The following is a 27897-nucleotide window of genomic DNA, read 5'->3' as shown; positions in this document are numbered from 1 at the left end:
GTCCCAGCACCATTTGTTGAAGAGACTATCCTTTGCCCACTGAATGGTCTTGACACCCTTCTTGAAAGTTAATTGGCCATGGATATATGAGTTTATTTCTGGAGTCTCAATTCTATCCTAAGAATATGTCTGTTCTTGGGGCAAAATCACACAGATTTTATTGCTGTTACTTGGTTATACATTTTTAATTCATGAAGTGTGATTCACCAAACTTTGTTCTTCAAGATTGTTTTGGCTATTTAGATCCCTCACAATTTCATAGAAATTTTAGGATTAGGTTTTCCATTCTTGCAAAAAAATAATTATGTGCATTTTAACTTAACCTGTTCAATAACTCTATAAGGTAGAGACTAATCCATGTATAATGATGGAACAAAAATATAGAGATTATGTAAATTTTGCAAGGTCTCAGGTAGTTGCTAGAGGAATTAGTTTGAGCCTAGGCAGTTCCACTGCAGAATCTGTGCACTTAGAGAATATGTCATGTTGCTTGTACCATACCTAGTGATGTTCCTGGATTGGCTCCGTTACTCTTACAACATTGTCACTCAGTGTTCTGCCTGTGCTTTCACCAAGCTGAAGACTTTAATGAAGGTTGACGGTCTGTCTTCCTCACGTGGTGCAGCTAAGGAACTCTAACTGTGTGGCTGTTATGTTAGCCTTTTGCTCCTTTTTATATGGGCTATAGAAAACGTTTTTAAATTCTGGAGGCCTCCTTTTGATGTTATCACTTATTTCCCAGTCATCATTATATTTTTAAAAACCAAAATAGAAGGAAATAAATACAAAACATAAAACATGAATAGTACAGCTATTTGAGGCAACTGAGAATAGAGATCATGGCACTGAAATTGCATTTTGCTAGGAAAAAGACCACAAAAGTTCTCCCCTTGCTACCTTTCCTGAACTATTCTGCTAGATTCAGACTTCAAAAACATTGTATCAGGAAATACAGAAATGTTCTTTCAAAATGAGTGTATGGGAATGTGGGAATGCCTAATAAAATCTGTCCTCATTGATTCGTTAGCAAAAAATCATATAAATCAATAGCTTGTGATTGCAAGCAGATATATTTCAGATACTTTCTGTATTTGTTTTTTTGCTTTCTTGATCTATCACAATGGGAGAAAACTTAAAATTTCTCAATGGTATTGTATTTTTGCCAATTTCTTATTCTGCTTTATGTTTCTCGTTGCTGTATTATTGGGCTATAATGGTCCATAATTACTTAAGAATCACTGTGAAATATATTGCTTAATGACACAAGTAAATCTTTTTCATTGTTTGTAATGTCTTTCCTCTTAATTCTACTTTGCCTAAGATTAATACGGTTATTCCTGTTCAGTTTTATATGTATTTATTTATTTATTTTGAAGATGGAGTCTCATTCTGTCGCCCAGGCTGGAGTGCAGTGGCATGATCTCGGCTCACTGCAACCTCTGCCTCCCGGGTTCAAGCAATTCTCCCGCCTCAGCCTCCCAAGTAGCTGAGAATACAGGCGCACACCATCGCGCCCAGTTAATTTTTTGTATTTTAGTAGAGACAGGGTTTCACTGTGTTGCCCATGCTGGTCTCCAACTCCTGAGCTCAGGCAATCCACCTGCCTCGGCCTCCCAAAGTGTTGGAATTACAGGCATGAGCCATTGCACCAGTCCTAACCTATCTCTTTTGACTCAATCTAAAAGTTTCTGTCTTTTAATACAAAACCATAATCCATATGCATTCATTAATTCACAACTGACATTTAGTATCTTATTTCTGTTATTCTATTTCATATTTTATGATTCCTTGTTTCTGCTCTTTTGATATATTAACTATGTTTTATTTGCCCTTATCCTTTCATGTGTTTCTAAAGTATATAGCCTGCTTGTAATTGTCCCATTAGCTAGCTTTATGTTTTTGAAAGCATTCTCTCTCAGAATTCCCATTTTAGTGGTGCAGCACACATAGAAAGTCTAAGTGCTTTCTGGAGCTAGATAAGCTGGATAAAGGTGTGCATGAGCCACTGATCAATGGCTTCTGCAGGCTGTGAGTGCATTTCAGGTATTTCATATGCTATTGATCTGGCAGCCAGGTATTCAGATAGGGTATAACCAGGTTCATCAGGCTCAAAACATAATCAAGTATTGAGACACAGTTAATGTGCACTACAACTCACAGCACATAGGCTCACACACACACTTGTCTGAAATAAAATTCCACAAAATAATACCTTCCCTTATTCTGTGTGATGTACTTTGATATATTCTCTCCTATTTTATACAACTTAATTTTTTTTAGAGACAAGATTTTGCTCTGTGGCCTAAGCTGGACTGCAACGGCAGAGTCATAGCTTACTTCAGTCTTGACCTGCTGGATTCAAGTGATTCTCCAGCTTCTGCCTCTCAAGTAGCTGAGACTTCAGGTGTGCTCAACCACACCTGACTAATTTTTTTGTTATTTAATTTGTAAATATGGGGTCTTGCTATGTTGCCCAGGCTGGTCTCGAGCTCCTGGCCTCAAGCGATCCTCCTGCCTTGGCCTCCCAAAGCACTGGGGTTACAGGCATGAGCCACCACACCTAGACTACAACTTAATTTTTTAGTGCCAGTGACAACCCACTGGACTGATTTCATAACCCATTAGTAGAGGAATGCACCATCTTGACTGAAGGTTGGAATTTTCTCAGGGAATCTATGTAGCACTGATGATTGGGTTTCACATCCAGAGATTCTAGTTATGCTAATACAGAGGCCAAGCAAACTATAGCCTGTGAATGGCCGGCCCCCTAGTTTTGCATACCTTACAAGTTACAAATGATTTTTACTTTTTTAAGTGCTTAAAAAAATCAAAATAGGCCGGGTGCAGTGGTTCAAGCCTGTAATCCCATCACTTTGGGAGGCTGAGGCAGGCGGATCACGAGGTCAGAGGATCGAGATCGTCCTGGCTAACACAGTGAAACCCCATCTCTCCTAAAAATACAAAAAATTAGCCAGGCTTGGTGGTGGGCGCCTGTAGTCCTAGCTACTTGGGAGGCTGAGGCAGGAGAATGGAGTGAACCCGGGAGGCAGAGCTTGCAGTGAGCCAAGATCATGCCACTTCACTCTAGCCTGGGCAACAGAGCAAGCCTCTGTCTCAAAAAAAAAAAAAAAAAAAAAAAAAGAAAGAAAGAAAGAAAGAAAGAAAGAAAGAAAGAAAGAAAGAAAGAAAAATCAAAATAATAATAATAATATGTGAATATTATATGAAATTCAAATTCTACTGCCCACAAATCATTATTGGAACATAGTCATACTCATTTATTTATGCTTTGGTTTACATATTGTCTGTAGCTGCTTTTGCACAGTGACAGAGTTGAATATTTGTAATAGATGGTCCACAAAGCCTAAAGTAGTTGTGGCCCACAAATCCTAAAGTAGTTACTCTCTCGCCCTTTACATAGGAAGTTTACTAATACTTGTGCTAAGGGATCTCAACAGACAATCTGAAAAACTTAAGTTTTAGACTAAAGATTTCCAATCGAAATTCCTATGGAGCTTTCTGAAGCTGCCAGGTGGAGATGGGAACAGGTTGTGAGGCTGCAGGCCAAACACTCAGGCCGGCTTCCACCAAGCAGTTCAACTCTGTCTGTTTCACACACTGATGAGCTTATCCTTGGAAAGTGATTAAAGTAAAATTAAATGCGAATTGAGGGAGGAAGTGAGGGAGACTGTGGCTCTGAAACAAAACCCTAAGAAACACCAACATTTAAGATGGCAAATGATGTTATTTCTAAAGTCGTTCAGGCTAATATCCCATACTGTAGCTGTTCACTTTATAGATAAAGGTGACACTAGAACCATAGAAAATGTAAGAATGGACCTCGAAACTCAGGAAGATGAAGTTTACATATATTAATCTATATTACCAACTGGAGCAGTTGTTCTCACTGCTGGCCACACATCAGAATCCAATTCCTGGGATATCACAGATGATTCTACCATGCAGGCAAGGATGAGAACAAACTAGTTTCATTTCTGCAATTTTTTTATTGTTCAACCAGTGAAAGGAAGTACCAGTGGTGTGAGAACTTTGGGATAAAGTTTTTGTTTTCAATTAAAATTATTTTCATCCAGCCCAACTTCCTTAAGCCCAAATTTAATGTGTGTGAAGTTCAGCTACAGAAATACCAAACCTTAGACTAAAGCGGACACAGGTAAAATATGTGAAATCCCCTTTTGTTCTGAGGATTCTTTAGTAGACAGGAGTGACCAGATTGGAATATGCTTGGCTGGAAAAATTAAGATTCAACTTAACAAACTGTTAATAACCAGAACCATCTGCCATTCCGTAATGTGGATTTGCCACTGCAGGTCACCCTAGAATGCTATGTTAGAGGTACAACACTCTTACCCTCAGGCTATAAACAAGGTAAATTATTATCTTTATATCTCTTCATTTAGCCCTGATTTGCTGAAGTGAAGGCTTGCTTGAGAGTTGGTTGCATTATAATTTGGTGAGAATTTAATCTCTCAATGACAACTTACTTGATTCCCTCATTCTCTTTCTGCTACATAGATCACAGTAGACCTTGGCAGACAGTTCTGTAGTTACATAGGTCTGAATTCAAAATCCAGGTCTGCCACTTGGTGGCTGTGTGAACTTAAGCAAGTCAGGCAATGTTTCTGATGTTTTTTTCCTCCTCCACAAAGAATAATTAACATATAACAATAGGGTCTCAGCTAGTTGTTTTAAAAATGGTTAGAGAGATGTGTGGAATGAAGTAAGTGTGCAGTAAGTGTTAACTACAAATATTATTATCTTCGACATACAGATTTCCATGATTCATGAATGGTGAAGCATCTTAGAAGACATCCATTCTAGGCCAGGCATGGTGGTGTGCACCTATAGTCCCAGTTGCTCAGTAGAATGAGGCAGGAGAATTGCTTGAGCCTAGGAGTTTGAGGCTAGTATGGGCAATATGGTGAAACCCTATCTCAAGAAAAAAGCAAAACGTTTTTTGAAGTTTAAAAAGAGAGACATCTGTTCCACTACTCTCATCTTAGAGGCCAGAAAACTGAGGCTCAGATAATTTCAGAGACTTGCACAGATCCCCCAACCATTTGGTGGCAAAGCCAGGAAGAGAACTCTGCTCTCCTTTCCCACTGGGACAGTGGAAGAAATTCGTCTTGATTTCCATCTGTCCAGGCTGAAGAACGTGCACTGGCTGGAATGACAGAGTGACCGATTTTTTTCTCCACCTCTGCTGTCTCAGCAATGCTTTGGGACAGCGTGGATGACCAGAAGCTGGATAGTACAGAGCCAGGCTAAAGAGTTCAGGCTTCCTGAAGGGAAGCTGCAGTCCTCCTAGGCCACAACACCTTCGAGATAGAATAGATAAAGCACCCTTCTCTACCAAGTTAGGAAAGGAAGAAGTGTGACCAATTAGCTGTATGGGGACTGCCAAAGCATGCCAGTCTGAAGATGAGCAGAAACTGGCTCATTCCATTTGGCACCTCGCACACTAACTGCACCCGTTAATAGGCCATGCTTTTCTCCAGAGCCATTGGCTGAAGAGATCAAATAAAAAGTATTGAGAATAGGCTACCCAAAACAGTAGGCTCAGATGCTATCACACAAAGCACTTTATCCTTAAGTTCAATTTTTCTAAAGTGTAGTTGGCTGCTTTGGCTTAATAAAAACTTCCAAAAAAGAAAAATGAATGGCCACAGACAGTATGGGTATGTAACTATATTATCACAACTTGACCAAGATTGAACTTGCCAATCCTTTGGTTCAAGAGCAAAACAAAATCGTTCCCTTAAAATATTGCTTCATGGGAACAGTCTTCTTCAAACATCTTTTAGCACAGGCAAGATTCCCATTTATACATTAATTCTGTTCAAGACAATGAGATTTCGCAGAAAAGGCATTGAGTTGGAAGTCAATGGATATGAGTTTTTATCCCAGTTTTACCACAAATTAGCTGAGCATAACTTCCACAGATGCATTTACCAAGTAGTTTTCATGGTCATTGCAATGCCAAAAAACTGTAGCCTTTAGAAAATTTAGTTTTCAGACTTGGAAACTATTTAAGACATTTCATATGAAGGGTGTGTCCTTGTAAGAGTTTGCTTATGCAAGATAAGGCTTCTTTCAGCTGCAAGTCAGGAGCGAACCAAAACTCAAAGCAGCAGCTGCATGAGCTGACTTTATCACATCTTGACAAGAGCTCAGCCACTGGAAGTTTTGGCATACAGCAAAACTGAAGGGTACTTATACAATATCACATTTTATTTTTATTGTTTCTAATAGCATTCCGGGTTAGAAATGTCAATTATTTGGGAAAGCTGAGTGGTCTGGTGGATAAATCATATAGCAGAGAGCTAGGAGGCTGGCTATTTCCAGTTGTTATCCTAACATGTCTTGGGCCCCCAAGTCACCCCACCTCCTTGGTACAATGGGAACTGTGGCAAAAGTCCATGCTCTCTCCCCCAACACATGGGGATAAGAGACAAGAGAGGTGAAATGTTCTGGAACATATCCGATGTTATATAAGTATAAGCTGTGAGATGATCCAAATGCAAATTTTGAATATTTCATTTTCTAGAAAGTATACCAATTCATTCCACCCTTCTCAAACCTAAATTACAGAATTCAATTCAGGTCACACAGATTTACTTTGTACTAAGTACCATAGCAAATGCCATTTCAGTGCCTGAAAACTGAAAAACATAAATTTAAACTAGGAGTTTGAGGCCTCACTAATATGACAAAACATACCTTTATATTTTATTTTGCACTAATTTGCCACTTAAACATTAAACTCTTATCAATCTGCGAGATTTGCCAACACTTGCCTGCTAGGTGCCCTAAGCCTCCACATCAATGCATGTTATACTCCCCTTTCTCCATATGTTAGCCCATGCTATTTCTTTATCCCTCCTCCTCTGCATCTTCACCTAAAACTCTGCCCATCCTTCAGGGTTCATCCAGTGATTCATTTGCAAGCAGGCATGGGGTAAGGTCTTGAGAGTATGTTTCTCAGAGGCCCATGCAGCTAAGAAAATGTGCAGTGTTGGCACAAGGTCTGTCTATTCCTGGGTAGCCAGATGCTGGACACATCTTTCGTAACACCACAAGGTAAATATACTTCACTTGGAGAGAGAGGTGAAATTTTTCAGGTAGAGACTGGATGTGTTCCTGCCAGAAGACGTGAAGGGATTAAGAAACTGACTCTCATCTCCGTATTGCTAGAGCAAAACATAATTTCTCATAGTGGCTATAGTATAAGGACACTGAGGGGTAAGAGATATAATCTAAGTAATACAATAAATTAGTGTGGAAAAATCATCAAAATGAAGACTACATGGTTTTTACTAAAATTCTAGCTTTTAGGATATCCAGGGAGCTCAGGAATTTAGTTGTCCTTTTTTGTATGTACAATATGCCCCAATGCTTGCTGACTAATGTACTAAAACATTAGAGAAATCTTGCTGACAAGATCTCAACCAGGCAGCGAGATCTGGAAGGTGAGACTAATATTGGGGGTCAGCAGAATTAAGTCTCAGTTCTGCTGCTTACCAGATATGCTGATCTGAGCTAGTCATTTAATTTTTATGAGACCAAATGTCTATCTGTAAAGTCGGCAATTTGGATTAGATGTGCTGCAAGTGGTTTTCTAGCTTAAATGTACCTTCTGAATTCAACAGGACAATACTTAAACTGACCTTTAATCTACGAATGACACAAGTAGATTTTTGAAAGCTAATTTAGCTACAGAAAGCTGAGAGCGCCAAAGGCAAAGAGATAAAAATAACAGGAGAGCCTTCCCTTAATCCAGTCCCTAAGCAGTTTTGGCAAACTAAAGTTTGTTGTTCAATGGTTACGAGTTTGCTTAAATGCTTTCTACCCAGTTTACTGAACTAAATAGTATATAGCTATAGTAAAAAGTCCTATTCAAAAACCATCTTCTCACAGATATTTTGCAGCTTTGCAGAATTGAATATGTCCACAGACGTCTATTAGCTGGTTAGGGTCTTAGGAATCTAGGAGAGCCAAGTAGTTGTGTGAGCTGTTGTTATCAAATGTAGTTTTGAACATTCTTGGTGACTTTAAGGGATCATATTGTGGAAATTTGGCTTCCTTACCTTGAATTTTGAATGAAGCTTTAGCATTTGAGGATGTTTCTTTGGTTTCTCCTTCCAGGTAAGTGATTTTTTTTTTCAACCAGATGCTGGTTTATTTAATTTGAAGCTATTGATGAAATTCTTTAAATTGCCCCCATGTGATTCTATTCTGGAATAACTACCAAATTATTTAAAAGTTAATTAATACAAGAAAATATGAAAACTCATTTTTATGGGAGCTATTGTTCCTTCAAGATGACACTGTTTTGTAAACTATAGACTTCCAGTAACAAGCCTCTGTGCCTTCTTCTTACCACTAAGCAAGCATGGGTATTAATTCCTACTGAAAGGCTTATGCCATCTTTTTTCCAGAAATGGAAGAAAAATGAACTATGAAAAAGGTCATTTTATAGGTCAGCTACCATTATGAGATTGTTGAGGAAATGATATAAAAAACAATTTTTATCAAATTATCTTTAGGACATTTATATGTTTATTTTCTTACTGTGTTGATTTAGGTGACTATAAGAAGTTGTATCAGAGCAACTGATTCTGGTGAATTAAAGAAAGTATTTCTAAGAACATAAGTGGCAACTTTCAGTCTCAAATAAATTTGGCCACCAACCAGTTTTTGTAAGGGTACAAATAGGACATAACATGCTCAGATGGGACTTGGATAAAGTGTATACAATTTTACATCGAGGAAATTGTGTCAATGTGTTACCTTCAATGTGAGAAATTCCCAAGTTCTGACAATAGTTCAGAGCCTTGTTAAAAGCCAGAGTGGAGGCATGTAGATCCTCCTGGAAAGAGAGGCATTATGGTCTAACTTAGGACAAATTTTAAAGCCAGTGTTAGGGTCTGAGTCCAGCTTTGTAAACTTGAGTACCGTGTTTGATCTCTGGGGTTTCAGCCTTGACTTCAGAACAAAATTTCCACCAAGTGCTCTTTTACTGTGAGGAGTAGCTGTTGAAGAACAAAGAAGTCTACTTATTTGCTAGAGTGTTACAATTGTTTTGATAAAGCTCAAAACTTATCTAAATAAGCTCTCTCTCCCTAAGCATCTTTTCATTTTTATAAAAAAGTTACATATACTTTGCTTATAAATTTAAAATACTTTTCACCTCCTCTGACTTCATTTAAAATTAAAATAATTAAAGTACCAATTTTAAGAGATATTAGCTCCCATTGTTGGTTCTTTGCCATATTCTTTTGACAACCTGCTGTAATTTTCTGCCCCCTTTAAAGCCTCAGGCTATAGGCCTTCTCCACCAAAGGAATGTTAAAAAGTGATAAGGACCTTCTGTGAGCAGAAGTGGCTTGTTTGCAAAGGGACTGCTTATCTTGGCCACTCTTGAACACAAGATGGGACCCTCTACTGCAAAGCTCCAGCATGTTTTTTTCCCCTAAGTTATCCTCCATACTACTGACAGTGATTTTCCCTAAATAAAAAACTCCTTCAAACCATTCGTTCTCTTTCCACTGCCTTAAAGATAAAGTCCAAATTCTAGAACATGGCCCACAGCATTTGGTGCCTCACCACCTCTTCAGCCTCTCATTTGCTGTTCACCCATTTCTCTATTCCTCTCCTTCTCACACCTTGTGCTGCAGCCACATAGATAACCTGCAGTTTTTCTAACGTGCAATGATGTCTCAAATTCCAAGGCATTGCTGGTACCACACAGCCTGCCTGGTAAAATCCTAGACTTCTTTCAAGATAAATTCAAAAACACCTCCATGAGGTCTTTCTACCTCTCCAAGTAGAATTGACCACTGTCTCCTTTGTGTCCCCACTTCCACCACCATCCTAAAATACTTATTATACTTAGGTTAATAATTGTCGCTCTTACTGCACTGGAATTACCCTGAAAGGAAAGGCCATGTATTATTTATCATTATATTCCTAGTACGTAGCCCACAGCATATACCGCCCACCCCCAAAAAAACCTTTTGTAAATAATTGAACAAATTAAGAAACACCCAAGGCCCCCAGTAAACATCAAGGCCTAAGGAATGCATATCTGGATTCTAAATAATCATAAGGTTTTACAACACCATGTTAAGCACCAGGGACTTCAGAGAGCTTTTAGTCTAAATCTTATTAGAGAGGCCAGCGAAGACCTCCCAAAGGAAGTGGCATTGAACTGAGACTTGAAAAGCCAGTAGTTAGGCAAAGATAGGGAGGGAAATATTTCAGACGAAGGGAGGAGCTGGCACAAGATTTAGGACATGGAAAAGGGTATGGTGCAGTCATAGAGGGAACAGATGTGCAGAATGGCTGGAGCCCCAAGAGGGAAGGGAAGGGCGAAGCAATGAAGATGTGAGGCAAGCAGGACTGGACCATGCAGAGTCTTGCAGAAGTTCACAAAGAAAATTGCAGCAGGTAGTCCCTAACATCGTGCTGAACAGTTAGGCAACTTGGAGGAATATGTATATTTGTACTCATAGTCAAAACCACTAGATGGCATTTACAGACTACGTTTTGTGTATTTTAATTTTTTACTTTTTGTTTTTTTTTCTTATGTTAGCAAAAGTATGCTCGCTATTGAAATGTTGAAAATATTTCATTGGTCTTAAAATGATGCTTATTTTTCCAGATGCTTGCATTCATTCTGCATGTGCTATTTTGTCATGTGGTTTGTTTAATTTATTAAACAATTGTATTAATTAAATATATTAATTATAAATTGATTAATTTATAATTAATTATGTGTTATAATTAAGTTAAATTTATTAATTACTTAAATTATTATATTCACATTCAGATGCAATCTGAAAACCTATTTGTTCTCACACTGCTATAAAGAAATAACTAATACTGGGTAATTTATAAAGAAAAGAGGTTCCATTTGACCCAGCCATCCCATTACTGGGTATATACCAAAAGGACTATAAATCATGCTGCTATAAAGACACATGGACGTGTATGTTTATTGTGGAACTATTCATAATATCAAAGACTTGGAACCAATCCAAATGTCCAACAATGATAGACTGGATTAAGAAAATGTGGCAAATATACACCATGGAATACTATGCAGCCATAAAAAATGATGAGTTCATGTCCTTTGTAGGAACAGGGATGAAATTGGAAATCATCATTCTCAGTAAACTGTCGCAAGAACAAAAAACCAAACACCGCATATTCTCACTCATAGGTGGGAATTGAACAGTGAGAACACATGGACACAGGAAGGGGAACATCACACTCTGGAGACTGTTGTGTGGTGGGGGGAGGGGGGAGGGATAGCATTAGGAGATATACCTAATGCTAAATGACGAGTTAATGGGTGCAGCACACCAGCATGGCACATGTATACATATGTAACTAACCTGCACATTGTGCACAGGTACCCAAAAACTTAAAGTATAATAATTATAAAATAAAATAAAATAAAAGAGGTTTAATTGCCTCATGGTTCTGCAGGCTATACAAGAAGCATAGTGCTTCTGCTTCTGGGGAGGCCTCAGGAAACAATCATGGCAAAAGACGAAGGGAAAGTAGGCATGTCTTACATGGTTGGAACAAGAGCAAGAGAGAGAGTGGGGAGAGAGAGCCTTGGAGCAGGAGCAAGAGAGAGTGGGGAGGTGCCACACACTTTTAAACAACCAGATCTTATGAGAAATCACTATCTCCCAGACAGCATCAAGGGGGGTGATGTTAAGCAATGAGAAACCAGCCCCATGATTCAATTACCACCCACCAGTCCCCACCTCCAACATTGGGGATTACATTTCCACATGAGATTTGGATGATGACACAGATCCAAACCATACCACTCACCTAATTCTTTCTACATAAGAATTTGTCCAAGCATTTATAACAATTAGCATTTCATTTAACATCTTTTATGAATAAAGCACTATTCTCATGCTGAGAAGATTCAAAATAATGGGATATGGAAGTCCTAGGAACAAGTTTTATGTTTCAGAAGAGCCCATTTGGTATCCACAGGGATAAGGAATGTGCACCCTAAATGTAAGTGGATTACACTGAACTGAAAGGTGTAAAGAAGGAGTGGAAGATTAAAGGGAGAAGCTTGGAGAGGATGAAAGTTAGAAATGGAAGTGACGAGCACACCTGAGTGAAGGATGAGAGCTCCAGCTGCATTTTCCAGTTGTATTCCCATGTAGCTGAGCCAAAGGCTGATCTCAAGTTTATTGTTACATGCCCATTTAAGGCTTCTGGCCATTAACACTTTTGATTTTTTTTGGCTTGTTATTTTACTAGCTATTTTCACAACACTTTCATAGCTAAACCTATTTTACTCAGATTGTATGCCTTTTCAAAATACAATAGATGGTCCATATTCCATTATCTAGAAATAAGCCAAAGCTCATATCTAACATTTATTAAGAGAGATGGATTATTTTTGTTCATTAGTTATCTTTATAAATAATTTTTACATACTTTAATTGACTCATAAAGATGTTTCTTTCTGTAATTTTAATCTTAATATTTGTTGAACTTCAAAATCCCTATCACCAGGTTATTGTTTAAAAGCATTGGTTTTTGTATTATCTTAAAAGCCATTATACCTGAGTGCTGAACAACTTAGAAACATTCAGTAATTGTTTTGCATGCTATTTAGTGAATTCATATGGCAATCGTTTATACACACATGATGGAATCAGGGGGCAGGCCAAGTTAAAGAGCAAGGCCAGAAAACAACTTAAAAGATAAGAGAAAACATAGACAGTTTAGGAACAATAGATCATGTCTTCTCCATGATTTGGAGGTAAACTGATTACCTATCAGTTGATAAATAGAGGAAGGTTTTAGAAGTCTTCCCTTGGGTAGACTAATGGGAGGTGTCAGAGAAGATGTTTTCTGTTGTTTGTGGGTTCTCCAGGAAACTTTGAGCATTCAGCTGAGGGGCCAAGTTGGCTGCCTCTGAGAAGAAGCCCTTCCACCTCCACTCCATTGCACTTGGGTGCCATTCCCCTCATTTGAATGTCTCCAAGAGATGAGCAAAGGTACATCTACAGAGTTCAGGGTACTGACTTTTATCATAATGATTTATAACTCTCAGAAGAGTGAAAAACACACGAATGCACAGAATAGGAGATTGAAATATAAACCACAGAACATTCATATAATGGAATACTTTGCAGTCAGAAAAATCTTCTCATAGAAGAATATTTGACATCATAGGGGTATCTGTGGCATATTAAGTAGAAAGTCAGACTTGTAAACATTATATACATATTCACATATATTTAAACACCATGATCCCATATTTAGATATAACAACTAAAAGTTCAGATGGTTATATATCAAAATGTGTCAAATGTTCAACCTTGCGTAGGCTGACTGTAGATGAATTTTATATTATTCTTTGTGCTTTCTTGTAGTTCCCAAATTTTCTTTATTGAATCTATATTACTTTTGCAATTTAAAGAATTTAATTTATAAAATTTTATAAAATATAAATTTGAAATGTATTGCATTTAAGAATAAAAAGTGTTTATTACAAAAATAATTCACAATTTATTTAATGAGATTTTAAAAGGATATATGTGAGTCTACATTCTGATTTCATGTTTGCATGCATGGTTTTTTTTTTTTTTTTTGAGACAGAGTCTCACTCCGTCGCCTAGGCTGGAGTGCAGTGGCGTGATCTCGGCTCACTGCAAGCTCTGCCTCCTGGATTCACACAATGTAATAGTGTTTTATTATTGTTTCCATTTTTATTGAAGAAGTAAGATTGTCCCTAGCAGATGGAGACACTGAGATATGGGACAGAACTTTTGTTCTATATAATTATTACGTGCTTCCACCTTTCTTAGCATAGACAGTTTCCAAAATGCAACTTCAAGTTACCCCTTTATAAGCATAATAACAATAATACCCAACATATATGTAATGCTCTTTATGTGCCAAGTACTATACTAACACATGCACATTACATACACACACATACCACATACACACACATATTTAAACTAATTTCGTTCTCACAATGACATTTTGAGGCAAGTATTATTATTGTACAGATGAGAAAACCAAGGCACTCTTTATCTGTAAACCTCTGCTGTGCAGAAACTCTGGAGGGGCTTCTGGCCCCTTAATTTTAAAATAAGGCCAATAATACAATACTTACCACATAGCAATTCTCTGAAGATTATGTAAGATATATACCAAAGCGCTTAGCTCAGGGACTGGAGGGATGTGAGAGGAATTTGTCTTTTGCGATATGCTTTATGGTCCGCTCAGTCACCTCGTTCTTAATCCCTTTCTCAACTTCTATTTTATACAGCAATTGTGAGCATATCAGCATCAAGTACCACTGAGGTGGCAATGCACACTTCAACCTCTTCAGTCACAAAGAGTTACATCTCATCAGAGACAAGTGGTTTGTTTTCATTTTTATTTTTAAATTGTGGCTCCGAAATCATTTTTGTGATGTAACCCATTTTAGGGGACCTGTCACTGCAAAGAAACTGACAAACACTGAGAAATGCGAGCTAAGTAGACAGAACCTACTAAGTAGACACAATTCCTACTATGGAGGAATTCTTGCCTCTGAAATATCTCACAGAAATAATACTGTGAGTTAAAGAAATTAAAACAATGTGGCAAAGCACAGAAATGATGCACGTGACCATGAAATAGTGGGCCAGATAAAGGGGACCTAATAGTGCGGTGGTGCAGAGGGTCTGTGGGCCAACTGAGTTCAGCTCAGACCCGGGCTCAGCTCTATCCCAGCTGCTGACCCAGGGTGAGTTGCCCTGCAGGGTTTCTATCCCATTAATTTTAAAATGGGGCCAATAACACAGTACTTATCTCACAGCATTTCTCTAAAGGCTAAATAAGAAGATGTATCTAAAAGTTATTAGCTCAGAGCCTCACACATTCTCAGTGACTGATAAACAATAAGCAAAGCTGGGTGCTGAGATAAGAGGAATCTGGTGGCAGTCTCTCTTGTTAGTTTTCAGGGGAGAAGAAGAAATTCTGGAGCTGCTGCTGGGAGGGATGTGGGAGAATTTGTCTTCCATGATACCCTTTATGTCCACGCAGTCACCTCATTCTTGATCCCTTTCTCAACTTCTCTTATATGCAGATAAGCAAAAATGGGACACATATCCAGCCACTCCTAGAGCTCATGAAGTTTCAGAAATTTATGTTACAACTGTTTACCCTCCAGAAGAGGAAAACGGTATGTTCTTAGTTTTAAATAGTTGCTCTGGAGTCACTGTTGTGATTGAACTCTATTTACATGAGCTGTAACTCATGACAGTTCTCAAACTTTCGTGACAGAAAACCCATCTGTTTTACCCCAAAGCCCATATAGCACCCACAACTATTAACTGTGACCAAGAAAGAGAAGGCAAGCCCCAATTAACCTTTGTACGTAAAGCCTAAAGAATGAAAAAATATACCTGAATCCTCAGTCATCAAACAACATAGTATATACTAAGTAATTTGTAATAATTAAACTCTAGAAAATTGTGTGGCTTTGGTAGTAAGAGAGCTTTATGACATAAAATGGCAAGTGGAGACAGAGACAAAAGTAAGATGTGGACTGAGAGGGAAGGTTAGCACAGGTGGAACAGTAAGGCAACCATACTATCAATTGCTGCTGACACAGAATCCAGAGAGACTATTGGCAAAAGCTCACATGAGACACAGTAACAGTTTAGGTTCAGATAATGGCTGTGGCATAAATCTGGAAAATTGATAGCTGCATGACCCCTCTTTGCATGGGACTGGCATCTCTGTGGAGTAATGGCTCCATATGCCTCCTTTCTCTTCATTATTTTTACATTTTTTAAAATGCATTGCTTCTTGTGGAAGTCAATAAGTGATTCTTCCAATACTTTCTCATTCCTTTCCCCTCAGTTATGAGACAATTTGCTTATTTCTCATCCATGAATACTTGTTGGGTCATTAAAAGTAGATACTGAAATTACTAATGGTACGACTGACACATTACCTCATAAATTTTACTAGCTAGATGTTGAAAATTGACCAACAATTCTCAAAATATGATTAAGAAAAGGAAACCCACAGAACGGTTTGATTCCAAAATGATTTTTTTCTTTGCACATGCCTTACTTATTTGGACTTACATTGAAATTTTGCTTTATAGGAGAAAGGGGACAACTTGTCCATCGTTTCCCTCAACCAGGTATGTTAATATTTGACAAAGAATAAAAGTCATTCCATTTTAAACTATCCATTGCTTGTTTCAAATGCCTAAGAAAATGTGTCAATCTTAAAACAGAAGAGCATATGTTGTTAACTTTATTCACACAAAATTGTAAAGGCAAAGAAAATATTCTCTTTTTAAAATTAAAATAGGCATTTCTTATTTTTAAAAACATTTTGGAGGCCAGGGGCAGTGGCTCATGCCTATAATCCCAGAACTTTGGGAGGCTGTGCCTGGCTAATTGCTTGAGCCCAGGAATTTGAGAACAGCCTGGGCAATATGGCGAAATCCATCTCTACAAAAAATACAAAAATTAGCTGGCATGGGGCACGCACCTGTAGTCTCAGCTACTTGGGAGGCTGGCTGATGTGGGAGGATCGGATCCATTGCCTGAGTCTGGGAGTATAAGGCTGCAGTCAGCTATGACTGTGCCACTGTACTCTAGCCTTGGTAAGACCCTGTCTCAAAAACAAACACATAAGTAAATAAAAATAAATAAAAACATTTTGGAAATAGAAATACATAATTTGGTAATAGTTTTTCTCTTGTTAGATGTTTTACCTTTCTAACCAATCCTGAGTACTTGAAAAAAGCCTCATATGAGCTTATAAAACAAATGAACTTCCCTCTTCCCTCATATAAAAAGCAAGGCATTTAAAATCATCTAATTAACTGGTACTGTATTTCAAGGGTAAATCTCAGCCTTGACTCATTTTTGGCCCAATGCAACCACTTAGGGACCAGCTTGACAACCTCTGCTGAAGGGACATCCCTTCCCCTCACTTGAGTATCACTGTGTGTGCTCATTTGCTATTCTGCATTCCAACCCTCCCTTCACACTTGGCTGTGTCCACGGCTCACAGGGTAAAAAGCACATCATAGAACTTCATCACTATCACATACATTCAAGCTAAGTGGTCAAGAAGGCTGGGCAACACCAGCAAGAGGAAATGCTACTTTTACTTTTTATCAACAATAGGGCTTTTAAATATTAATTAGGCAAATAAATGAGCCATTTTACCTTTATGTCTAGCCTTCCATTCTATTTACTTCAACTGGAAGCACTACAAATATGCTATAAATATGGAAATATCTCTTACTTAATTGATTTCAATTGTTTCATTCCCAACATATAAAAGACTTAAAAAGCATTTTTAGTGACTATATTGGAGTCTATGCATAAGAATACTATGGAAGGAATAAAGCTGAGAATATAGATGACCTGCATTATAGTTATAATTCTACTTTTAACTAGTTGTCTGACCAAGGCTAAGTTAACCTTATTCAGCTTCTTTTCTTCATTTGTAAACTGTTTATACCAGTTTCTTTCCAAAATTATGATTCTATGATCTGTTCAATGCTCTTTTATACATTAAGACATTATTTTCTCTCATAACTTCCAAACTATGGGAGAATTTGTGGTTTTTTTCCCCATATCTGAGGAGAACGTCCACTGAGTTCTTATCTACAGTTACACTAGTGAAGAACGCTGGGTCTGGAATCAGAAGCCTCAGGTCTTATTTCTGTCATCAACTATTTTGCGACCTTGGACAAAAGACTTGATCACTCACAGTCCCAGTTTCCCACAAGGTTACTGTAAAGCACACAATTTTAAAAAAGACAAAATCTACATAATAGTATATTAATTGTACTTTCTATTAAAAGGCATATCATCATATGCTGATGTTATCTGTCTTATTTTTCAATTGCTATATGGTCATTTATTTCAGACTTTCATAATTTTGCTGCTCTCTTTATCTCCTGTAGAGATAACACTCATTATTTTTGGGGTGATGGCTGGTGTTATTGGAACGATCCTCTTAATTTATTACAGTATTTGCCGACTGATAAAGGTGAGAATTCAGTTTTTAATTTTGCTCTAAATACCAATGTGAACAGCTCTAAGAGGGTTTATTCCTCTGAGTTCAGTTAAACTCAAAAGAGAAACAGAAATGCATAAAATTCCATCTTTTTCAATTGGACACACAGAAGTCACTGTGTTTCTCTAGCAGAATTTTTTTTTGCATTTGCCCAATTAAAGGGAACCTCTAAATATAAATCTGTCCCCCATTTTCCCAATGAAAGATCTCCCTAAGTTTTTGTCTAACTTGCTGTCACATATTTTGATGGATATTGAGGAAATATTAAGATTCTACTTATAGCATTTACCCTATTAGTGTATAAAATATTTAAAATAATATATTTACATATGTTTAAAACTTTGGAGGAGGCCAAGGCAGGAGGATTGCTTGAGCTCAGGAGTTTGAGACCAGCCTCAGCAAAAAGGTGAAACCTAGTCTATACAAAAAATATGAAAATTAGAAAGGCGTTGTGGTGCACATGTGTAGTATCAGCTACTCGGGGGGCTGAAGTGGGAAGATTGCTTGAGCCTGGGAAATCAAGGCTGCAGTGAGCTGTGATCATGATACTGCACTCCAGCGTGGGCAACAGCGTGAGACCCTGTCTCAATAAATATGTATATAAATAAATAAATAAAAATAAACAAAATAAAACTTTTTATCTTTCTTAATTCTCACATATTCTGAAACAGATTTTTCAAATTTCCACCCATGAATTCTTAACATCAGTGATTTTCTTTGAATCATTAATGCTTTTTTTAATTTTTTTTTTTTTTTTTTTTTTGAGACAGAGTTTCCCTCTGTCACCCAGGTCCGAGTGCAAGGTGGTGCAATCTCTGCTCACTGCAGCCTCTGCCTCCCTGGTTCAAGTGATTCTCGTGCTTCAGCCTCCGCAGTAGTTGGGACTACAGATGCAGGCCACCATGCCTGACTAATTTTTGTATTTTTTTAATAGCAGAGATGGGTTTTCGCTGTGTTGGCCAGGCTGGTTTCAAAGTCCTGACCTCAAGTGATCCACCTGCCCTGGGCCTCCAAAGTGCTGGGATTACAAGCACGAGCCACCACGCCCAGCCCACTAATGCTATTTTTACATCCATACAACACAGCTTATCGAAGTGCATAACTTTTGCTATCACTTTCTATTCACGATATTTAAGACATAATATGTGTGCGTGTATTTATGATGCTGTCACTGTCTCTGTAATCCTAGATCAGAAGTACTTAGTCACATGAGATTGGTACAGTTGTGTTTTCATTCATCCTCTATTCTTAATCTCTCTTTGTGATTTTTGAGACCATAACCACAATATAATTCTTTTAAAAAGGCTGAGAGGTGTGACAGCACTGCAATTGTGGGGCCATCAGAAGAAGAATGATAGTAATATCTACATTAAGTTCCTTTGCCTCTTTTCTTTTTTAACTACTTCTAACAGTTAACTTCTACCATCATCCAATCCTATAATTGATTTTCAGTATTCCATGTAAATATATCTTCCTTAAATAATACTTTTTGTTAATCAAAGAAAAGTAACTGAAAATGCCTACTCTTGTGTGAGATATTTTGTAAGGACTTTAATATAAGATAACTTTTTTTGCCTGGAGTATAAAAGAGAAAAGTCATCTTCTTACATGGGCATATATGGCAAAGTGGGTTGTCTTCTCTCTTGGTCAATGTTCTAAAACCTGAAAAAGCCAAGGAAATATTTAGTTGGCAAAGTTCAGAGAATTTTCTAAATGTATATGGATGAATTTTGTCCTGGTCAACATGATGCAGAGATCACACACTTTATTTTTATTTTTATTTTCACTTTCACTATCTATTACAGCAGGGAAATATGTAAGTATCAGTGTTTGAGGTGATATTTCTCCTACTGAAATACCAAATACTATAGAGGAACACAAATACAAGTTTAAATCAATGCTTACACTAGTAACTAGTAACAACAACAATAACAAAATCTCTGCAAAGGGGATTTCAACCAAAAGAAAAAAAAATTTTAGAAAAAAATATTTTTAAGCTGAAGCATTTTACTTTTTACTGTCTTAAGATTAGAAAATTGTGTTATTAATATTTTCTGGTATTTCTTCATAGAAAAGCCCATCTGATGTAAAACCTCTCCCCTCACCTGACACAGACGTGCCTTTAAGTTCTGTTGAAATAGAAAATCCAGGTTGGTGTTAATATTTGCAGTTCCTTTTGCCTTTTAGGAAAAAAAAATCAAACCAGTGAGTTACTTCTTTCTGATTTGAGGGAGGAGGAAACCAGTTATGATTCATTTCTATTCTATCTCATTAATTCTACTTTTTTGACTTTTTAGAAATGTCTGCAGCATAGTGAGATTCTCCTTTGGACACAAAGTGTTTTGTTTAGTTTTTTGTTTTGTTTTGTTTTGTTTTAAAAACTCAATCAAATAGTAAAAGCAAAAGAGAAAACCAAGTGTACTTTGTATTTCCCAAACTGCAAAGTTATGTGTATAGGAGACTCTATGGTCAGTATGTTGTAGCATAGTGTAATAGCCCCAGATCTGAAATCAGACTTGGATTTGAATCCATGCCCCAACACCTATTAGCTGTGTAGCCCTGAGCAAGCTACTAAACCTCTTTTAATATGGGGATAATGATAGTAACAACCTCACAAAGTTTAATGAGAATTAAATGAGCTACAACCGGTAAAGCATTTAAAACCATTCGTGGCCATCATAAGTCCTCATGCCTGTTAGCTGTTATCAATATAGCACTGACATCAATGCTATATCAATATAGCATGTTATCAATATAGTGTCATTCCCAAATGACGTCCTGTGCACACTGGCAAGCCATCTGGCACATGCTTTCATCTCCACTCCCAGGTGCTAAGCAGATACAAAACATGTGAAAGGCCATGGATATATTTTGTTTATCCAGAAGAGTATTAAACCACATAGTGCTTTTTGAAAAGAATATTCATTGTCAACCTTTAAAAGTCGGAAATTGTTACATTTTAAAAATCAAGTATTGCTATTCCTCTGGGGAAAAATGTAAACTCCCAAAACGCTGAGAGCCTTCATACCAGCATGAGACCAATTCCTAAGAGCTGAGTAGTGGCTGCTACCTGTACTGTCTGTCTAAATCCCTAGCCAATTGCATTTGTTTTCTTCACTGTGGCCCCTGGTATGAACTCAATAAGAAAGCATATAGTTTCTATTAAACTTTGCCTGAAGCATAAACCCAAATGACATCTATTTTGGGAGATAGTTACTAAGAACAAGTCTCTGGAATGAGCTTTATTTCTCAAGCAAAAGAGATTTCATTCTGCCTTCTACAAAATCAATTGATTTTACTCCCATAATTTTCAGAAATCATGACAGATCAGAGGTCCTGCATGCTTCCGGATTTCGATTTTAACCCTGGGCCAGTCTAGGTTTTCTAGACTTCAGAGTCACAGAACACAGAGTTTTCAAGATCCATCACAGCTACACAGGTTATATGCAGGATTTGCCACATACATTATCATGTGAATTCTTAAAGCTTAACAGTAATTGTTACATAAGTTTATAATCCTAAGACGTTCCTGCTATGTGGAAATGAATGGCATAGATATGATTCTCAGCTAAAAGGATTAATAAAATCCAGTCTGCAGATACTTGAAACAACGGAAGTTTTTGAGTCATATGCCAGATTCACTTCATTTACTAAGGTTATCTTGTTATTGGACTGGCAGCTGGAATAAGTATCTGTAAAATATTCATTTTATCTGCATTCTGCCTTGTTCCACAAAAAAGTCTTGATGCAGTTTTTTAAGTGGAGCAATTACAACCTAAAGCCTATTTTTCGAACTGAAATTTATATACACTTTTAGCTACTTATTTATTCTAGAGACAAATTTAGTGTTTAGTGTTTCCCCTGCCATTTTTTTCATACAATTTTAAGCATCTCAAATGTTTGGCACAATTTAATACACCACAGTGCATCAAGATGTCCTTGTAATTTAATTCAGTTAAGCGCAACAAACATTTGCTAAATGCATACAGTGGGGTAGGCACCACACTCACATTAGATATACCAATATGAGTCTTCGTCCTTTAGAAGCTGAGAGACTAATGGAAAAAACAGAATGTCATTGCAGTGAACAAGTTCTACAGTAGTGGAGGCAATAGCTCCACTTGTCCCAGAGACTGAGACAGGTATCAAAGGCTTCTGAAGATGAAATCACCTGGGATTAGCCTTAAAAGACAGATAGATATTACCTAGGGCAGGGTAGTTTTAGCAGAAGGGCAGCCTGAGTGAGTAAAAGCATGGAAGACAGAATATGTTTACTTAAAGAATTGTATGCATTTCCACATTAGCAGGATTGCTGCTTTGGTTCTCTGTTCACGTCTCAAATATGTGTAATGGCAGTGGAAAGTCAGAAGAACCAAACTTTAGGCTCACTTTATTTCCCCACATTTGTGCAAGTGAAGTTATTAAATGTCTTAGTATGTTAGTGAGACAAGTTATGAATTCTGACTGCACCTCACAGAAAACACAAGAGAACACATTATTAAATATTATTTAAAATGCTTTAGTCCTACTTTTATAGAATATGGCTCTAAATTAGTTTATAAGCCAAAGGCATAAGAGGTTAAAATGACAGTACCATCTCAACAAGAACTAATGATGTAAAGGAGTAATTAGAGTATAAATTGTTTTAACCTTCTAAAAGTGCACATGATCTGTGATTGGTGAAAAATGAGAATAAGCGAATCTGAGTCAGCTGCCCACTGTGGCATGCACATGTGACCCACCAGCCTATTTCCCACAAGAGAATGTTTGAGATGCACAGATCCTGTTGTGCCCAAATAGAAGAAGACAGGAAAAGCTCTGCTTCTGGAAGAGCAAGGGCTCCCCTCTCCCTTTCATGCAGTTTCTAGGAGCAACATAAATTCAACCTTCCAACTAGGAAAAGTGGAGCATCGGGTTTACTGGAGAAAACTAGCCCAGTGCCCTTCTTTTACACCCTAGAACCAGAGAGGAACTTGGCCATAAGCTTTTGTGCAGATTTCTCCTTGGGGGAAAAAAAAAGTCATTATTAAAAAAGACATGACAGACTTAGACACATGCCTTAAATTTTAACATGCATATGTGATTCAACTTATCATTTACTGGCTTCACATTATATTTTGCCTCTATACAAGTTTGGCTGTTCGTTTCTTATCTCTGTAGAAACTAGGAGCAGAGCAATTATATTTATTCTTTACCTAAGGCTTTTAGAATAGATATTCTAAGAAATTCTGTATTTTTCTTTATACAGAACTTGACAATAGAGCTAATATGTAAGGAGAGTCCTTTCGTTTCCTACTAATTACATTCAAGGACAACTCTGCAAGAATGTAGAATCCTAAAATGTATACTGTGCATTAATTTCCTGTTGTGTTTAAACATAACTATGTCTCATATTTTGGTCTTGTATTTTTTTTACTATAATCCTTCTAGAGACAAGTGATCAATGAGAATCTGTTCACCAAACCAAATGTGGAAAGAACACAAAGAAGACATAAGACTTCAGTCAAGTGAAAAATTAACATGTGGACTGGCACTCCAATAAATTATATACCTGCCTAAGTTGTACAATTTCAGAATGCAATTTTCATTATAATGAGTTCCAGTGACTCAATGATGGGGAAAAAAATCTCTGCTCATTAATATTTCAAGATAAAGAACAAATGTTTCCTTGAATGCTTGCTTTTGTGTGTTAGCATAATTTTTAGAATTGTTTGAGAATTCTGATCCAAAACTTTAGTTGAATTCATCTACGTTTGTTTAATATTAACTTAACCTATTCTATTGTATTATAATGATGGTTCTGTCAAATGAAAGGCTTGAAATACCTAGATGAAGTTTAGATTTTCTTCCTATTGTAAACTTTTGAGTCTGGTGTCATTGTTTTAAACAAATTAAGGGGACACTAAAGTCCTATCATTCATTTCCTTCATTGCTGAACAGGCAAGATATAATATTACATGAATGATTACTATATTTTGTTCACACTAATAAAGCTTATGCTCAGAAATGCCATACACACACACACACACACACAAACACATACATTTATCATTTAATGCATAAATCAACACAAAAGGTTTTCCCATTAATATGAAATATTACATATATATAAGTGCCATATTTAAAATAATTTGTCTAACAGTAGAACTGTGTCAGAGCACTCACTGAAGCTTGCATTCCACTGAAAGAGTTATTTGTGTAAGTAGAGTATCCGGAGAAGGAAAAGAACTTACGACCTTTCTTTATAACAGAAACTCAACTCTAAATTCAACAAGATGTGCAAACCGGACATGCAGGTGAATATTTTAATAGGTTACTATAAGGTTCTCAATTAAATTCTTTAATCTGTCCAGTCCCAGTTTCTCTTATTAATAAAACTTTGGAAATTGCTTTAAACCATTTAAAGGAAATTTCTAGATATAGAAACTAAGGACTGTGACTATACAGCTGTCACTCATTTGTAGTAAAACTTAAAAAGCAAAAACAAAAAACAAAAAAGACCTTCCTGTGATACTTTATTTCCGAACTAATAAAAATCTATATGACTTTTTATTATTGTGTGATAACCAAGTAAATGTTTTGTATTTTGTATATTTTCAGGCATGGTAACAGAAATTTACCTTTTAATAAATTTAAAAATCTAAATTTTAACCTACTTGTATGTTCGGAGAGTGTTTTTGTACTATATTGACTATTTAAAATAGAGAATGAGACTAAGAAGGGAACATTTCTGTTGATACATGTTTTTTAAAAGTAATTTTAAGAGCATTATTAGGTTAATTTAATCCAATTAATGACCCAAATGCCAAGGTAATTTTAAATTTACATTTTTAATAAAAGCAACATGTTGAAACAAGAGAGGGTGAGATTAACCTTTTCGCTAAAGTAATTTACAAGTCAAAGACAGGAAGAGATCAGAGTGAATGTGGTTCTTAACCAGAGCTACAGAATTTAGTGAATAATTAAAGTACAAACCGCTTTCACCTCCTTGAACTTTTCCAAGCAATTTCTCTGTACTTCTATATATGAATGTCTTAGCCAATTTTCTGCTACTATAACAGAATACCACAGACTGGGTAATTTAGAAAGAAAAGAAATTTATTTTCTTCCTAGTTCTGGAGGCTGGGAAGGCCAAGGGCATGGCACTGACATCTGCCTTGTATCTGATGAGAACCTTCTTACTGCTTGATAACAAAGCAGAAAGGCAAGCAAAAGCGTAAGATGAAGAGAGAGGAAATGAAGCCAAACACATCCCTTCATCAGAAGCCCATTCCCTCTATAAGGCATTATTACATTTATGAGAATGGAGTCCTCATGACCTAATCATGACCTTAAAGGCCCCTCCCAACACTGTTACAATGGCAATTAAATTTCAACAAAGGTTCCAGAGGTGACATTCCAATCAGCAATGAAATTTTCATAGTTAAATTTGGTATTCGTGGGGGAAGAAATGACCATTTCCCTTGTATTTTTATAATTAAATCAGCAAAATATTGTAATAAAGAAATCTTTCCTGTGAAGATACCATGACCCCATGGATGGCTCATGTTGGATTTCTTTTAATTGGGGATGGGATGGGAAGGTTTGGTGATGCTGATTATGGAATTGTACTCTTCAGCCCTGGTTGTTTGCTTGTGTCATTGTGAGCAAAAGATCTAAATGAGGGAAAAAATGAATGGAGAAGGCTGAGAGGCATTGTGAAGAAAGAATGACCTTTTCTTGCAATAGAAATTTAACTCCGAAAACAACTCTGAATGGAGAGCCAAAGAACAGCATGGGCAAAGGGGTATTTTGATGATATTGATATATAGTGATTGAAGAATAGCCTTCTGGTTTATTCTAAACATTTATCCTATCAAATGTAGCAAATTTCTTAGAAGAAATTCCTAAAAGCCAAATGTTAGTTAAATAAAAATAAATAAATACTTTGACCCAAAGTGACGCATAGGCCTCTCACTGTGTCGACCAGTTCTAATGCATTTATGCCCTCAGCTGTATTTAAGGGGCATGTGCATTGCCAACTGCTAACCCACTTTCAGCATCTACATGTAAACATATCCTCTGAATCCTCACAGCACTTATACACATTTTGTAGCATTACTACGATCTGAATTCCATACCCTTCTTAACTATGATTCATTAAAGGCAAGAACTTTAATTCATTTTTGTAACTCCTGAGAGGCTTAACAAAATTTGCTTATTTCATGAAGCCTTTATTAATATTTAAAATGGCATGATACACAGTGACCTCTTAAAGGTTTGGTATGGTGTGGTGTGGACAGAGAATCAGATTTGGAGCCAGGATTTGAACCCTCACTATTTATTCACATAACTTTGGTTTCTTTATCTGAAATATGAAGATTAGAATAACTGCCTGGCAGAAATGTCACAAGATTTATATATTTATACAGAAAAATGAAAAACAAGAAGAAACTATTAATATCAGTCCAAAAGGAAAAAAATTTACTACATCTCTCATGTAGTGAGAGATAATCCTCATGGCAGTCATGTGCAACTTTTGCAATTCTCTCCCGTATCTTCTTAAACCTGACAAGTGTCTACTTTATTTACATGTTGATGTAATGTGTAGAGTGATATTCTCCACAACTGTTTCCCTTAGACTAAAGCCCCTGGATTTTTTTAAATTTTGCATAGAAACTAAACCAAGGTTAATCCATAAGGAGGAAGCGCACAAATGCTTTTTGATGGAAAGAGGTATATTACAGCAAAAGAGGACTCAAACATGATTCTATACAAAATCTGCTTTTGTATGGGAAAATAAGCAGCTTTTCAGAACTAGCCCCAATTTATCTTTAAAGAATGTAAAAGTGCTTATATTGAATTTGTATATAGCTGTAGAGCTTAGTATTAAGCCATAATTAATACGAGAGAAAGAAAAGTAAAAGGATAAGCACAGTTATGTTTTAAAAGTTTACCTGCAAGATACTATATTACTTGTCTGCAAAAGACACAACAGGTAGGTTCTCAAAATAGAAAATAAATCCAGCCAAGCGCAGTGGCTCACACCTGTAATCACAGCACCCTGGGAAGCTGAGGTGGGTAGATCACCTAAGTTCCAGACCAGCCTGGCCAACATGGTGAAATCCCATCTCTACTAAAAATACAAAAATTAGCTGGGCATGGTGGCGCACACCTGTAATCTTAGCTGCTCAGGAGGCTGAGGTAGGAGAATCGTTTGAACCTGGAAGGCAGAGGTTGCAGTGAGCCAAGATCGTGCCACTGCACTCCAGCCTGTGTGCCAGAGCAAGACTCTAACTCAAAAAAAAAAAAAAAAAAAAAAGGAAAATAAAAAAAAAAACCAATTACGGAAAAAATAGTCATAGTTTTGTACCCTGAGTTGTGATTATTCATTTTTAAAAATACATTTATTATTTCCTAATACCTTATTTATCCATGAAAGGAAATTAATTATTAAGAGGTATGATAACATTTCTTCTTAAACCTACAATTAAAATGTCAAAAGTGTGACCATAGAATGAGGGATCTTAAAATTGACAACTGGCTGAGCAGCCTGGGGTAAGAATGGTGTAAAATACTTGTGCACAGGTATCACAGCCAGGCCAGGGAATCATGGGAAAGGGAAGGTGAGAGTGCTCATCATCTGACTGATTATCAAATTTAGTATGCGTATGGTTCCAAATTTGAACACTGGAAAGTGATATAGACCACCTGGGATCATTTGGAACATGGAAAGCAGACTAGGCTGGATGCATCAGCATAACCTGTCTGAACATAAAGTCATCACATGAAGGACAG

The 27897-nt window shown here is 36.9% G+C and overlaps 1 protein-coding gene and 1 long non-coding RNA gene across 4 annotated transcripts in view; one reads left to right on the top strand and one right to left on the bottom strand.

The window, feature by feature from the left end:
- Positions 1-25673, top strand: part of GYPA (glycophorin A (MNS blood group)) — a 31465-nt gene extending 5792 nt beyond the window's left edge. Inside the window, exons 2-7 of one of the 3 annotated variants that reach the window (XM_003815831.7) lie at positions 14348-14443; positions 15152-15247; positions 16181-16219; positions 18008-18093; positions 20192-20270; positions 23551-25673. In XM_003815831.7, coding sequence (XP_003815879.5) covers positions 14348-14443; positions 15152-15247; positions 16181-16219; positions 18008-18093; positions 20192-20270; positions 23551-23567 — 413 coding nt within the window. In that variant the 3' untranslated portion in view covers positions 23568-25673. The remainder of the gene's footprint in view (positions 1-14347; positions 14444-15151; positions 15248-16180; positions 16220-18007; positions 18094-20191; positions 20271-23550) is intronic. The other 2 variants (XM_057302170.2, XM_057302169.2) reach the window with 2 other exon arrangements.
- Positions 1-27897, bottom strand: part of LOC117980073 (uncharacterized) — a 91688-nt gene that overhangs the window by 51585 nt on the left and 12206 nt on the right. The window lies entirely within an intron of this gene.

The sequence above is a fragment of the Pan paniscus genome, chromosome 3, assembly GCF_029289425.2.
Source record: "Pan paniscus chromosome 3, NHGRI_mPanPan1-v2.0_pri, whole genome shotgun sequence".
In the NCBI taxonomy this organism is placed as follows: Eukaryota; Metazoa; Chordata; class Mammalia; order Primates; family Hominidae; genus Pan; species Pan paniscus.
The sequence above is the reverse complement of the archived record's forward strand: the minus strand, read 5'-3'. Positions and strand labels throughout refer to the sequence as shown.